The sequence below is a fragment of the Pseudorasbora parva genome, chromosome 6 (genome assembly GCF_024679245.1).
Source record: "Pseudorasbora parva isolate DD20220531a chromosome 6, ASM2467924v1, whole genome shotgun sequence".
Classification (NCBI taxonomy): Eukaryota; Metazoa; Chordata; class Actinopteri; order Cypriniformes; family Gobionidae; genus Pseudorasbora; species Pseudorasbora parva.
In genome coordinates, this window is record NC_090177.1 from 4,491,258 (window position 1) to 4,507,482 (window position 16,225).

The 16,225-nt window shown below is 44.5% G+C and overlaps 1 protein-coding gene across 1 annotated transcript in view; it reads right to left on the reverse strand.

Annotated features, from left to right (window-relative positions):
• The window catches only part of LOC137078284 (atrial natriuretic peptide receptor 2), a 31,780-nt gene that overhangs the window by 13,826 nt on the left and 1,729 nt on the right, over positions 1-16,225 (reverse strand). Inside the window, exons 6-15 of the mRNA XM_067445451.1 lie at positions 16,047-16,149; positions 11,224-11,369; positions 10,930-11,002; positions 10,492-10,636; positions 9,312-9,398; positions 9,082-9,225; positions 8,830-8,951; positions 3,493-3,631; positions 2,968-3,016; positions 1,718-1,819 (exon numbers count right to left, since the gene is read on the reverse strand). Of these exons, the coding sequence (XP_067301552.1) occupies positions 1,718-1,819; positions 2,968-3,016; positions 3,493-3,631; positions 8,830-8,951; positions 9,082-9,225; positions 9,312-9,398; positions 10,492-10,636; positions 10,930-11,002; positions 11,224-11,369; positions 16,047-16,149 (1,110 nt within the window). The remainder of the gene's footprint in view (positions 1-1,717; positions 1,820-2,967; positions 3,017-3,492; positions 3,632-8,829; positions 8,952-9,081; positions 9,226-9,311; positions 9,399-10,491; positions 10,637-10,929; positions 11,003-11,223; positions 11,370-16,046; positions 16,150-16,225) is intronic.

Here is a 16,225-nt window from a genome sequence, read left to right on the forward strand (position 1 = left end):
ATGGAAAAAATCATCCACCGACTTTCAGAGCCGCTGCAGAAACGACTTTCGACCTTGATAGAAATATAGTGGAGTAAAAAGTACGATATTTGTCTTTCAAATGTAGTGAAGTAAAAGTATCCAGAAAAATTATTCTCCAGTAAGTACAGATACTCAAAAAGTGTCCTTAAGTACAGTACTCAAGTAAATGAGCTTAGTTACTGTCCACCTCTGATTATATGAAAACTTAAAAAAACGAGATCTTCCACAACTTCCTGTCATCTATAAAAGCCTGTAGACTGATTTTTATGAGAAGGACTTGGGATGTTTTTGCAGAGAAAATCAAAAGGAGGTGATGTTTACTCTCCTGAGAGCGTCTCTTCTGCTCAACGACACATTAAACTAATGAATGCTTATACAATGTTCAGGATAAAAAAATGGCCTAAAGAGCCATTCTGTAGTGCAAAGAAAAGAGATTTATTCAAGATTTATTCATCTATTTAGACTCAAATTTATAACCAAACTATCATAAAAGTGGACGTAAGGCCAGTAAATCTCAGACATATCCACATCTCTATGATCAGATGCTTTCTGAACGGCCGGCATTATTGTGTGTGTATTGTGTTATTGAGAGGAAACAGCAGCAAACATTCACACACTCATCTGACGTCGCTCGATAACAGTTTCTCAGAAACAGTGTTTCCAACAGAACGAGGAAGACCGTCGGCGTGAGTATATCGAGTGTGTTACTGTTTTATACAAATAAAATTTATGAATAAGGTTTTATTTAATTCTATAAACTATAATACTGATCTGCCAACATTGTCGATATGATAAATTAAAATAAGCTGATAACATCACTTTTCTCCAGTACGACTGCACAGCCAAATCTAATTTTGTTGCAAAATTATCCTGTTTGACACTGTGAAGCTGCTTTGACACAATCGTGATTGTAAAAGGGCTATATAAATAAAGTTGATTGATTGATTGATTGACTGTGTACGAGAGGGAGCACGAGAAGTGAGTTTCTGCTGCAGTTCACTCAACTGCCACCGGTGGCGCTAATAACAAGGGTTTGTCCATAAGCCCGTGTGTCATTACCATAGACTGAAAAAAAATATGGACGTAGTGTCCGTGACATCACCCATAGGATTCTGAAGAGCCGTTTTAAAGCGTAAAGTAGAGACGAGCTGACCATTACCATCACACAGAGGCGGGACGGGGGCGGAGCTTAGGTGACGTGATGACTAACAGACAGTAGACATTCGGCTATCCACCAGTATTTACAGATAAATTGAATCATTTTGGAGATTATGATTTCATTAGGAATTCATGTCTTATATACCGTATGTATGCCAATGCATTAAAGTCTCCAAAAAAAATCTAAATTCTTATTTTATTATGGAATATTGTCGCTTTACTAATGTAAATTATTTATATCTGCACCATTAATCTATTCATATTCCTTGTAATCTTGAACCAGAATAACTTCATCTCTTCTCTGAAGACGAGGGGCGGGGCAACCTGTCACTCACATGAGATCAGCCAATAGCAAATCATAACCATCCAATCAATTCCCAACGGACAAAATCAAGCCCCGCCCACATTTGTTCATGTTCCAGAAAAAAAAACGTAAATCACTCCTAAAAACAGGCTTAGTTTCTTTATGTGATTTGTTTTTTTCTTTTGGTTTGGGTGTGAATGTTTTCATGAGTTTGGATGGGGTTCACACACACACCTCAGCGTATTCAGCAGGGCAGGGGCAGGTGCTGTCGGCTTTTCCCGAAATCAGCTCCGGCAGCGGGGGACACCAGGCACATTCCAGAGAGCCGTCCTCCACCTGACACACACACACGCACACACGCACACACACGCGCACACACACACGCGCGCGCACACACACGACAGTGCAGACTTCCATTGGTTTTATATCAGGTTAATGCTATTTTCATTCCCCTAAACACAACCCTCACAGAAACATGAGCAGAACACTAAATTTACTAATGCAGGTAACTAATGTTAACAAATGAAACTACAGTGTAAAGTGTTCCTGTTTTAAATGGGTCATGGCAAACTATTTTAACATATTCTTTGAGATTCGCTTATAATTTTAAGTTTGTTTTGCACAAAAACATATGTTTTTAAGGCACGACTCCTTTAAGGCTTGTCAGTAAACGCCCACTGTTATGATTGGCTAATGCCATTGCATAGGAAACGGTATCAACGGCCACTCACTATTGAATATATTATCCACATAAATCATTATAAAAGATGGCATCTGCATCACAAACTATATGCAAATTCAGATACAACACAGCCACTACTCCCAACTAAAGTGTCTTTGCGAACTCTCATTACACTGTGCCTGGCTGACAAAACAAAATGCTCCGAACGAACATATCCTCTGACGCGAACCGGGACGCCATTAAAATAAACCATCCGCTTGCTGGGATCCTTCTGAAGTCTGTACAGAAATGAGCAGGTTTAAAATGGACGATAAAAGCGAGCTTTCGTTCACTCTTCGATTTGTCCTGTTGTCGGCAGATGTCAGAAACCGAGCACATTTGTATACTGCATTAGTGTAAACAACGTCAGTCATTATAATGGAGACGCTCACATCCAGTGTAAGCAAATGTCAGCCGTTATGATACTGATCACCAGTGGGTGGGGCCTATGATGTGATGATGTAAAACTATTGGTCGATGCCTTGCTCTGGAGGGGGGCATATGCAAATAAATGACGTCACAGATGCCCCAATATCAAAATGAGCCTTTTTGGAGCTTGATTAAATAAATGCTTTGTTTATAATTAGGTTCTAAAACTTGCAGGATGTTTTAATGATACAAAGACAAATGTCCAAACATCAAGACAAATGTGATTCCTCATGTCATGACCCTGCTGTCAGTGTGCTTATTCTTACTGATTATGTTAAATAGCCGCGATCAGACGATCAATCAATAATCACGACAAGTTTACACACACACTCACCGGCACTGGATCATTCCGGGTCGCAATCTCCAATAAGATTATTGAATAGCTGCGAATGAAAAAAAAATTGTACGTTATGATTGTGTGTGTTTGTATGTGTGTGTGTGTCTGTCTGTATGAGTGTGAAAGTGTGTGTGTGAATGTGCGCATGTTTTTGTGACATATGAGGACACAAATGTGTATAATGCCATGGGTATGACACAGGTATTACAGGAGAGGGTAAAATATAAGGACATTACCCATGTCCCCACTTTTCAAAAGGCTTATAAATCACACAGGATGAGTTTTTTTGAGAACGTAAAAAATGCAGAATGTTTCCGATTTAGGGTGTGTGTGCGTGTGTGTGTGTTGGGCAGGTTTAGGGGTAGGGAAACTGTAAGGGGATAGAAAATACGGTTTTTACAGTATAAAAACCATTACGCCTATGGAATATCCCCACATTTCACAAAAACAAACGTGTGAGTGTGCATTTGTGTGTGAACCTGGAGCCCAAGGTTAAAGGATCTGTGTTGTTAGCGTGTGCACCTGAACACGTCTCCAGCCAGCGTGGGCTCCTGACTTCCGCTCTGGGCTTCAGGCGGCGTGTAAACCTCCTTCAGTCTCTGCTGGTATGTGGTGAGCGGCTCAGCACAGTCCTCACGCCGGTAAACCCACAGACAGTAATCTACTCAAAGCACAGGTGAGTTACAGACAGCACAGGTGAGTCACAGACAGCACAGGAGAGCCATAGACAGCACAGGTGAGTCACAGACAGCACAGGAGAGTTACAAACAGCACAGGAGAGTTACAGACAGCACAGGTGAGTCACAGACAGCACAGGAGAGCCATAGACAGCACAGGTGAGTTACAGACAGCACAGGTGAGTCACAGACAGCACAGGAGAGTTACAAACAGCACAGGAGAGTTACAGACAGCACAGGTGAGTCACAGACAGCACAGGAGAGCCATAGACAGCACAGGTGAGTTACAGACAGCACAGGTGAGTCACAGACAGCACAGGAGAGTCACAGACAGCACAGGAGAGTCACAGACAGCACAGGTGAGTCACAGACAGCATAGGAGAGTTACGGACAGCACAGGAGAGTCACAGACAGCACAGGAGAGTCACAGACAGCACAGGAGAGTCACAGACAGCACAGGTGAGTCACAGACAGCACAGGTAAGTCACAGACAGCACAGGAGAGTCACAGACAGCACAGGAGAGTCACAGACAGCACAGGAGAGTTACAGACAGCACAGGTGAGTCATACACAGCACAGGTGAGTTACAGACAGCACAGGTGAGTCACAGACAGCACAGGAGAGTCACAGACAGCACAGGAGAGTCACAGACAGCACAGGTGAGTCACACACAGCACAGGTGAGTCACAGACAGCACAGGAGAGTCACAGACAGCACAGGAGAGTCACAGACAGCACAGGTGAGTCACAGACAGCACAGGAGAGTTACAGACAGCACAGGAGAGTCACAGACAGCACAGGTGAGTCACAGACAGCACAGGAGAGTTACAGACAGCACAGGAGAGTTACAGACAGCACAGGAGAGTCACAGACAGCACAGGTGAGTCACAGACAGCACAGGAGAGTCACAGACAGCACAGGAGAGTCACAGACAGCACAGGTGAGTCACAGACAGCACAGGTGAGTCACAGACAGCACAGGTGAGTCACAGACAGCACAGGTAAGTCACAGACAGCACAGGAGAGTCACAGACAGCACAGGAGAGTTACAGACAGCACAGGTGAGTCATACACAGCACAGGTGAGTTACAGACAGCACAGGTGAGTCACAGACAGCACAGGAGAGTCACAGACAGCACAGGAGAGTTACAGACAGCACAGGTGAGTCACACACAGCACAGGTGAGTTACAGACAGCACAGGAGAGTTACAGACAGCACAGGAGAGTCACAGACAGCACAGGAGAGTCACAGACAGCACAGGTGAGTCACAGACAGCACAGGAGAGTTACAGACAGCACAGGAGAGTTACAGACAGCACAGGTGAGTCATACACAGCACAGGTGAGTTACAGACAGCACAGGAGAGTTACAGACAACACAGGTGAGTCATACACAGCACAGGTGAGTTACAGACAGCACAGGTGAGTCACACACAGCACAGGTGAGTTACAGACAGCACAGGAGAGTCACAGACAGCGCAGGTGAGTCACAGACAGCACAGGAGAGTCACAGACAGCACAGGTGAGTCACAGACAGCGCAGGAGAGTCACAAACAGCGCAGGAGAGTCACAGACAGCGCAGGTGAGCCACAGACAGCGCAGGTGAGCCACAGACAGCGCAGGAGAGCCACAGACAGTGCAGGAGAGCCACAGACAGCGCAGGAGAGCCACAGACAGTGCAGGAGAGCCACAGACAGCGCAGGAAAGTCACAGACAGCGCAGGTGAGTCACAGACAGCACAGGAGAGTCACAGACAGCACAGGTGAGTCACAGACAGCACAGGTGAGTCACAGACAGCACAGGAGAGTTACAGACAGCACAGGTGAGTCACAGACAGCACAGGAGAGTCACAGACAGCACATGAGTCACAGACAGCACAGGTGAGTTACAGACAGCACAGGTGAGTCACAGACAGCACATGAGAGTCACAGACAGCACAGGAGAGTCACAGACAGCACAGGAGAGTCACAGACAGCACAGGTGAGTTACAGACACCACAGGAGAGTCACAGACAGCACAGGTGAGTCACAGACAGCACAGGAGAGTTATAGACAGCACAGGAGAGTCACAGACAGCACATGAGAGTCACAAACAGCACAGGTGAGTCACAGACAGCACAGGTGAGTCACAGACAGCACAGGAGAGTCACAGACAGCACATGAGAGTCACAGACAGCACAGGTGAGTCACAGACAGCACAGGAGTCACGTTTAGTTGAGGGGTTTTTCATGCCTTTTATAGTGTAATTTGTATTTGTTTTCTGGTTGTCATGGGATTCCCTTACCCCATCCTAGGATCATGTGCTTCCCTAGTCTCATCATGTATAATGTTCTGATTGGTTGTTCAGGTCATGTGTTTCCCTGATCTGTTTTATGATTGGTTTATTGTTTTGCTTGTTTACATGTGTTTTATATTCGCTCATTAGCCTTTGTGTATAAATATCCCTCATATTACCATTGTTCCTTGTCTAGCTTTGTGTTTATGTAACTGCTGTTGGGGAGTTATTTTTTTGTCAAGTCGAGGAGTTTTTTGGACTTGATGTTAATGATGTTGCCCTCAAGGACATTTTTTGCAATGGACTTGACGACTATTGGAATTATCTAATGGCTGAGATCACTGTCTCAATATATTTATATTATATTTCTGATTTCCTTCTCATTTCCTGTGGGAACTGTGGATGAATGGCCCCACAATCCTGTGGTACCCGCCACTCCAGAGCCTTCAGCCATCATGCCCGCCACTCCAGAGCCTCTAGCCCTCATGGCCGCCACTCCAGAGCCTCTAGCCCTCATGGCCGCCACTCCAGAGCCTCTAGCCCTCATGGCCGCCACTCCAGAGCCTCTAGCCCTCATGGCCGCCACTCCAGAGCCTCTAGCCCTCATGGCCGCCACTCCAGCGCCTCTAGCCCTCATGGCCGCCACTCCAGAGCCTCCAGCCATCATGGCCGCCATTCCAGAGCCTCCAGCCATCATGGCCGCCATTCCAGAGCCTCCAGCCATCATGGCCGCCACTCCAGAGCCTCTAGCCCTCATGGCCGCCACTCCAGAGCCGTCAGCCCTCATGGCCGCCACTCCAGAGCCTCTAGCCCTCATAGCCGCCACTCCAGAGCCTTCAGCCATCATGGTCGCCTCTCCAGAGCCTTCAGCCATCATGGCCGCCACTCCAGAGCCTTCAGCCATCAGGGCCGCCATTCAAGAGCCTCCAGCCATCATGGCCGCCATTCCAGAGCCTCCAGCCATCATGGCCACCACTCCAGAGCCTCTAGCCCTCATGGCCGCCACTCCAGAGCCTCTAGCCATCATGGCCGCCATTCAAGAAAGTCCAGCAATCATGGCCTCCATTCCAGAGCCTCCAGCAATCATGGCCGCCATTCCAGAGCCTCTAGCCCTCATGGCCACCACTCCAGAGCCTCTAGCCCTCATGGCCACCACTCCAGAGCCTCTAGCCCTCATGGCCGCCACTCCAGAGCCTCTAGCTATCATGGCCGCCATTCCAGAGCCTCCAGCCATTATGGCCGCCACTCCAGAGCCTCCAGCCATCATGGCCGCCACTCCAGAGCCTCTAGCCCTCATGGCCGCCACTCCAGAGCCATAGCCCTCATGGCCGCCACTCCAGAGCCTCTAGCCCTCATGGCCGCCACTCCAGAGCCTTCAGCCATCATGGCCACCATTCCAGAGTCTCTAGCCATCATGGCCGCCACTCCAGAGCCTTCAGCCATCAGGGCCGCCATTCAAGAGCCTCCAGCCATCAGGGCCGTCATTCCAGAGCCTCCAGCCATCATGGCCGCAACTCCAGAGCCTTCAGCCATCATGGCTGCCACTCCAGAGCCTTCAGCCTTCATGGCCGCCACTCCAGAGCCTTCAGCCATCATGGCCGACTCTCCAGAGCTTTCAGGCATTATGGCCGACACTGCAGAGCCTTCAGCCATCATGGCACACACTCCAGAGCATTCAGCCATCATGGCCGACACTCCAGAGCATTCAGCAATCATGGCCGACACTCCAGAGCCTCTAGCCATCATGGCTGCCATTCCAGAGCCTCTAGCCCTCATGGCCTCCACTCCAGAGCCTTCAGCCATCATGGCCGCCATTCCAGAGCCTCCAGCCATTATGGCCGCCACTCCAGAGCCTCCAGCCATCATGGCCGACACTCCAGAGCCTCTAGCCCTCATGGCCGCCACTCCAGAGCCTTCAGCCCTCATGGCCGCCACTCCAGAGCCTTCAGCCATCATGGTCGCCACTCCAGAGCCTTCAGCCATCATGGTCGCCACTCCAGAGCCTCCAGCCATCATGGCTGCCACTCCAGAGCCTTCAGCCTTCATGGCCGCCACTCCAGAGCCTTCAGCCATCATGGCCGACTCTCCAGAGCTTTCAGGCATCATGGCCGACACTGCAGAGCCTTCAGCCATCATGGCACACACTCCAGAGCATTCAGCCATCATGGCCGCCATTCCAGAGCGTCTAGCCATCATGGCCGCCATTCAAGAGCCTCTAGCCATCATGGCCACCACTCCAGAGCCTCTAACCATCATGGCCGCCATTCAAGAGCCTCTAGCCATCATGGCCACCATTCCAGAGTCTCTAGCCATCATGGCCGCCACTCCAGAGCCTTTAGCAATCATGGCCGCCATTCCAGAGCCTTTAGCAATCATGGCCGCCATTCCAGAGCCTTTAGCCATCATGGCCGCCATTCCAGAGCCTTTAGCAATCATGGCCGCCATTCCAGAGCCTTTAGCCATCGTGGCCGCTATTCCAGAGCCTCTAGCCATCATGGCCGACATTCCAGAGCCTCTAGGCATCGTGGCCGCCATTCCAGAGCCTTTAGCCATCATGGCAGCCATTCCAGAGTCTCTAGCCATCATGGCCAACATTCCACAGCCTTTAGCCATCATGGCATCCATTCCAGAGTCTCTAGCCATCATGGCCGCCATTCCACAGCCTTTAGCCATCATGGTCGCCATTCCAGAGCATTTAGCCATCATGTCCGCCATTCCAGAGCCTCTAGCCATCATGGCTGCCACATCAGAGCCCCTACCATTGTTCCTTTTCTAGCTTTGTTCATGTAACAGCTGTTGGTGCATTTTTGTTCACGGTTAAGTTTACTACTAAGTTTCACTACGCTCACCTCAGTGGACTTTCATTACAACAGGTGTGTTTTAGCCGTATAGCACAGAGTACGTGCTGTACCTGTGATCTTACAGACCCAGCGGTCGTCAATCACGCAGTTGGGTGATTTCAGCCGTCCGTGGCAGATCTTAAACTGATGCAGATATGACATCCCACGAGCAATGTCTGTAGCAAAGGAGAACCTGCAAACACACACAGATAGTCATTACTTATTTTAAAGAGATTATGATTTTCATTATTAAAAGAGATTAAGAGTGTGTGTTTGTGAGAGTTTGCGTATATATGCGTGTGTGCGTGTGTGTGTGTGTGTACCTGAAGCCCCAGTTTAAAGGAATCTCATCGTTCAGCAGGACATCATTCAGGCTTCCTTTAGGGCAGTATTCTGTTACTATGACGATGTTGGGAAGCTCCACACAACCACCAAAGAACTTACAGAGGTTTGGATGATCCAGTTCCCTGAAGACAAACACAAACACCTGGATAAATTCGTACTGATGATCACGAGGAAGAGAACGATGCTGTCGGGTCCATGTCATTCTCACCTGACTTGCTTCACCTCTTGGCGAATCGTCTTCGAGAGGGAAAATGTTTTTGTTTTTATTTTCTTGAGGGCAACGGTTCGTCCATCACTAAAAAGATGAAGAATTTTCGGGTATTTTTTAAAAGAAATTAACACAGTTGAGCAAGGACACATTGAATTGTTCAAAAGTGACATTTGAATGTTACATAAAATTCTATTAAACATTTTTATTTGTTGTTTTGGAACTTTCTACTCATCAAAGAATCCTGAAAAATAAAATATATGAATCATTGTAGAATGATTAGTGAAGGATCATGTGATACGGAAGATTGGAGTAATGATGATAAATTTAGCTTTGATCACAGGAATAAATTACACTTTACAAATAATGTGTCCAAACTTTTGGCCTGTACTATAGTAATGTTTTTAAAAGAAGTTTCTTCTGCTCATCAAGCCTGCATGTATTTGATCAAAAATACAGAAAAAATGTTTAATATTGTGATATATTATTACAATTTAAAATAATTGGTTTTCAGTGTATTATCCTTTAAATGCGGATTTATTACTGTGATCAGAGCTGAATGTTCAAGATCGTTCCTCCAGTCTTCAGTGATCATGATCCTTCAGAAATCATTCTCAGATGAGGATTCATTATGAGTGTTGGAGACAGTTCTGCTGATTATTATATTTGAGGAATAAAAGGTTCAAAAGAACTGCATTAATTCAAAATAAAAACATTTTCAAATAATATAAATCTCCTTTACTATCACTTTTTATCAATTTAACACATCCTTGCTGAATAAAATTATTTATTTATTTAAAAAAAAGAAAAAAGAAATGACTGACCCCAAATGACTGACCAGTAGTGTATATTATTGATACAAAATATTTCTATTTTTTAAACATTTGCTTTTCTTTTTTTAAGTTTTTTTAAACTTTTTATTCATCAAAGTATTATAAAAAAAGTATCACAGGTTATGAAAATATACTAGGCAGCAGAACTGTTTCCAACTTGATGAGCAGAAAAAACTTCTTTCAAAAACATTACAAACAGTAATGTGTCAAAACTTTTGGCCTGTACTGTACATATTCACATAGAAAACGGATGATTTACTACATAATAATATTTTAAATTTTGCAGTATTTTTGATCATTTAAATGAGCAAAAGAGACTCTTGCGTTATGTTTGTGTATGAACTCACTAGATGCCGGTCTGTGTGTAGAGTTGTTTGCGTGTCGCAGGGACGCCTGTGTATGAGCTCAGTCCCGTCACACAGCTGGCATTAGAGTCGCTGTTTGCCGCTGGGACACTCATGATGCTGCCCATGGTCGCCCGGGCAATGTAGTCTGAACACACACACACACACGTCTGGTTCACTATCTTTGTGGGGACTCTCCATAGGCGTAATTGTTTTTATACTGTACAACTGTATTTTCTATCCCCCTACACCGCCCCTGCCCCTAAACCTACCCATCACACACACATCGCAGGAAACATTCTGCATTTTTACTTTCTCAAAAAAACTCATCCTGTATGACTTGTAAGCCTTTTGAAAAGTGGGTACCACAGGCTGGTTCCCACAATATAATATAAACAAGGACACACACACACACACACACACACACGTGTTCTCGCTCACCTTGTTTAATGTGACTGAAGTCGATGATCCAGCTCTCATCCCAGAAGAGTTTCTTTTTCTGATATTTAAACCACTGCACACACACAAACACACACACACACACACACACACACACACACACAATCATCATCATATTGACAGTAAATGTTTCAAACCAGACAAAGCCACATTAGGAGGCCATGATGGACAGAGGCCAATGGGAAGATTTGGCCAGGAGTCCGGACCTCGGTTTAACGTCTCCTCCGTATGAGGGATCGAGGATACGGTTTCTATTAAATGTGTTGTATTTTTTACCATGGCACTGGTGATGAAGCTGAGGATGATGAAGGTGACGGTGAGGCCGATGACGGCTCGTACGGCAGAACTGAGAGGACAGTCGCCGCAGTCAGCGGGACAGGTGGAGCAGCTCTCCTCTTCCTCACACACACCGTCACCACACACTGAAAAAAAACCACACACACACATCAGCACTCGAAGACGAAAAGAGTCTACATGATAAAACCACACAGGGGTCACTTCTGGTGCAGTGAAACTCATTGAACTTTTGCTTTGAAGGGCCACTGAAATCAAAATGTAATTTTTTTAGCTTTTAGTTATGACTGTGTTAGCCTTAAGTTATGAATAAGCTGGTGTGTGTTCCAAAACTATGACAAAATGTGCATTTAGGAGATATAAGCATTCAAAACGTACAGTCTGTTACAACGAATCTTAGATTTTGATGACATCATCGCAGACTTCACCTTCTCGTCAAATCTTCTGACCAATCAAATGCTCTCTAGAATCTAAAGCCCCGCCCCCTACGCTACTGAAGCGGCGGCTGAAATCAGTCAGTTGTTCACACACATTTACTAATTTCTACATGTTGAAAGGCACACACACTATATACAGTCTTGTTCAAAATAATAGCAGTACAATGTGACTAACCAGAATAATCAAGGTTTTTAGTATATTTTTTATTGCTACGTGGTAAACAAGTTACCAGTAGGTTCAGTAGATTGTCAGAAAACAAACGAGACCCAGCATTCATGATATGCACGCTCTTAAGGCTGTGCAATTGGGCAATTAGTTGAAAGGGGTGTGTTCAAAAAAATAGCAGTGTCTACCTTTGACTGTACAAACTCAAAACTATTTTGTACAAACATTTTTTTTTCTGGGATTTAGCAATCCTGTGAATCACTAAACTAATATTTAGTTGTATGACCACAGTTTTTTAAAACTGCTTGACATCTGTGTGGCATGGAGTCAACCAACTTGTGGCACCTCTCAGCTGTTATTCCACTCCATGATTCTTTAACAACATTCCACAATTCATTCACATTTCTTGGTTTTGCTTCAGAAACAGCATTTTTGATATCACCCCACAAGTTCTCAATTGGATTAAGGTCTGGAGATTGGGCTGGCCACTCCATAACATTCATTTTGTTGGTTTGGAACCAAGACTTTGCCCGTTTACTAGTGTGTTTTGGGTCATTGTCTTGTTGAAACAACCGTTTCAAGGGCATGTCCTCTTCAGCATAGGGCAACATGACCTCTTCAAGTATTTTAACATATGCAAACTGATCCATGATCCCTGGTATGCGATAAATAGGCCCAACACCATAGTAGGAGAAACATGCCCATATCATGATGCTTGCACCTCCATGCTTCACTGTCTTCACTGTGTACTGTGGCTTGAATTCAGAGTTTGGGGGTCGTCTCACAAACTGCCTGTGGCCCTTGGACCCAAAAAGAACAATTTTACTCTCATCAGTCCACAAAATGTTCCTCCATTTCTCTTTAGGCCAGTTGATGTGTTCTTTGGCAAATTGTAACCTCTTCTGCACATGCCTTTTTTTTAACAGAGGGACTTTGCGGGGGATTCTTGAAAATAGATTAGCTTCACACAGACGTCTTCTAACTGTCACAGTACTTACAGGTAACTCCAGACTGTCTTTGATCATCCTGGAGGTGATCATTGGCTGAGCCTTTGCCATTCTGGTTATTCTTCTATCCATTTTGATGGTTGTCTTCCGTTTTCTTCCACGTCTCTCTGGTTTTGCTCTCCATTTTAAGGCATTGGAGATCATTTTAGCTGAACAGCCTATCATTTTTTGCACCTCTTTATAGGTTTTCCCCTCTCTAATCAACTTTTTAATCAAAGTACGCCGTTCTTCTGAACAATGTCTTGAACGACCCATTTTCCTCAGCTTTCAAATGCATGTTCAACAAGTGTTGGCTTCATCCTTAAATAGGGGCCACCTGATTCACACCTGTTTCTTCACAAAATTGATGACCTCAGTGATTGAATGCCACACTGCTATTTTTTTGAACACACCCCTTTCAACTAATTCAACTAATTGCCCAATTGCACAGCCTTAAGAGCGTGCATATCATGAATGCTGGGTCTCATTTGTTTTCTGAGAATCTACTGAACCTACTGGTAACTTGTTTGCCACGTAGCAATAAAAAAAATATACTAAAAACCTTGATTATTCTGGTTAGTCACATTGTACTGCTATTATTTTGAACAAGACTGTATGTGATAGGAAACGATTCAGTGTAAATATGCTTTCATTTGAGGCGAATTAAGTCTGTTTTCATGTTAGTTTCACACACAGCAGAAGCGCACAAACACACACACACATACACCAATGGCTCTGGTCTAAAGTTAGACTACAGACACGAGAGCGCAGCGCGGATCATATGCGCGAGTCGGCGCAGACAACAAACATATCGACCCATTTGAATTCTGCACAGAATGCTGCATTTCAAAGCGATATGGAGGAGATTATGATGATACACGGTTAGAGGAAACTGGCTTTACCAAACAGAGAAAGGCTCTAGTCAAACTGTATATTAACGAAACACTATTGGCTGTTTCAAAAAAGGGGAGGAGCTGCTAACAGCTGGAGCCGTTTCAGGGGAAATCACGTCAACACACTGAATAATGCGGCGCGTTTCAAAGCACTTCAGTGGGCCTTTAATGGCGTCGCTACTTGTAGTTTGGGTCATGCAGTGTTCAGTTTGTGTGTGTGTGTGTGTGTTTGAACTGAAGTGTGTTTCTTGAGGTTTTCATTCATCCTTTCAGATATTTCTGATGTATTTGTGGTCGTGGGATTGATTGTGTGTTTCCCTCAAGCGTGCTGTTATGAGAAGCATGGCCTTTAACTCGGTCAGCTGGATTTGACGGTTGACGATTTGGCTCGATCTCGGATTGTTTGGTTCTTCGAAGCTCATCCTGGACTTGTCGTCATAGCAACAGATCCGTCAGCTTAAACCTGCTCGAGAGCTTATTTCATGTAAACCGGATTAGATCTCATCTTAAAGGCCCGCTGAAGTGCTTTGAAACGCGTCGCATTATTCAGTGTGTTGACGTGATTTCCCCTGAAACGGCTCCAGCTGTTAGCAGCTCCTCCCCTTTTTTGAAACAGCCAATAGCGTTTCGTTAATATACAGTTTGACTAGAGCGCAAGAGCGGACCTCTCTCTGTTTGGTAAAGCCAGTTTCCTCTAACCGTGTATCATCATAATCTCCTCCATATCGCTTTGAAATGCAGCATTCTGTGCAGAATTCAAATGGGTCGATATGTTTGTTGTCTGCGCCGACTCGCGCATATGATCCGCGCTGTGCTCTCGTGTCTGTAGTCCAACTTTAGACCAGAGCCGTTGGTGTGTGTGTGTGTGTGCTTGTTTTTGTGACATATGAGGACACAAATGTGTATAATGCCATGGGTATGACACAGGTATTACAGGAGAGGGTGAAATATGAGGACATTACCCATGTCCCCACTTTTCAAAAGGGTTATAAATCACACAGGATGAGTTTTTTTAGAAAGTAAAAATGCAGAATGTTTCCTGTGATGGGTAAGTTTAGGGGCAGTGTGTGTGTGTGTGTGTGTGTGTGTGATGGGTAGGTTTAGGGGCAGGGGCAGTGTAAGGGGATAGAAAATAAAGTACAGTATAAAAACCATTATGCATATGGAGAGTCCCCACAATTCACAAAAACAAACGTGTGTGTGTGTGTGTGTGTGTGCTGCTGCGGTGTGTGAAACTAACGTGTAAACAGACTTCATTCGCCTCAAATGAAAGCATATTTACACTGAATTGTTTCCCATCACATATATAGTGTGTGTGCCTTTCAACATGTAGAAATTAGTAAATGTGTGTGAACAACCTTTAATTGCCTAGGCGGGCGATAATCATTTAAAATAATTATACGTATAAAAATGTAGTTGGAAATAATATTATAATGTTGTGTAAAATGTGTGTATAATACTATAGACAGTCACTTGATTGAGAGATGTATTTGTGATGGAATAATTCCTTTATAGTTGTATTGGAGATTTACACAGTTAATCTGCGTCGTGCATTCATTTGAGTGGTGACGGATATTATGGGATGGCTTGAGATGCAGATAACGATCTTGACCCTTAAGAAAGTTCAATTATTACTTTCACGGAACAAATCTGCTTCTGCAAATTGAATTAAAAATGAAATTACGACATAAAATAAAAATGTAAAGGGTGTACAAATATTTTAAAATCGTGAATATAAATAATTGGGAATCATGTTTTAACATTTAAAATAATAATTTCTCTATTATAGCTTTTTAATTATGTTAACATTTATTATGTTGGTTTGTTCATTTGTCTGTTTCCTTATAAAGGTCCAGAAATTCGTGCTTTTTTGTTGCCTGGTGGCTTTTCTAATTATATGATGTCATTGCGTTGTCTTGACGCCAGCCAATCGCTGCATTGCTGATCGTGGTTTCGAGAATCAATCATCTGCCCTCTTCACTTTTTTTAATCATTATTATAAACCTTTAAAATAGACAAAGTGAGGGATGTGACTGAACATCAGTAAATGTCAGTAGTTGTTCTAATGTTCAATTAATTATTCATTAATAGTTGGGTTAGTAACTCATTATATTAAATATACAGTATTATGTGTGAATATACAGTAAAGTGTAATTTATTCCTGTGATCAAAGCTGAATTTATCATCATTACTCCAGTCTCATATCGCACACGCTCTCTCTCTCACACACACACAGGCTCTCTCTCTCGCACGCACGCTTGCTCGCTCGCTCTCTCACTCTCTCACTCACACACACACACACACAAACACACAGATACAGTACTGATAGCGGGCAGGACGGTGCTCTTGGCCTCCAGCGCGACCTGCATGTTTCCTACACGGATGTGAGCGATCAGAGACGTCAATCCCTCGTGAAACAGCACCACCTGAACAGATCACAACATTGACATGAAGCAGTGTGTGTGTGTGTGTGTGTGTGTGTGTGTGTGTGTGTGAGTGAGT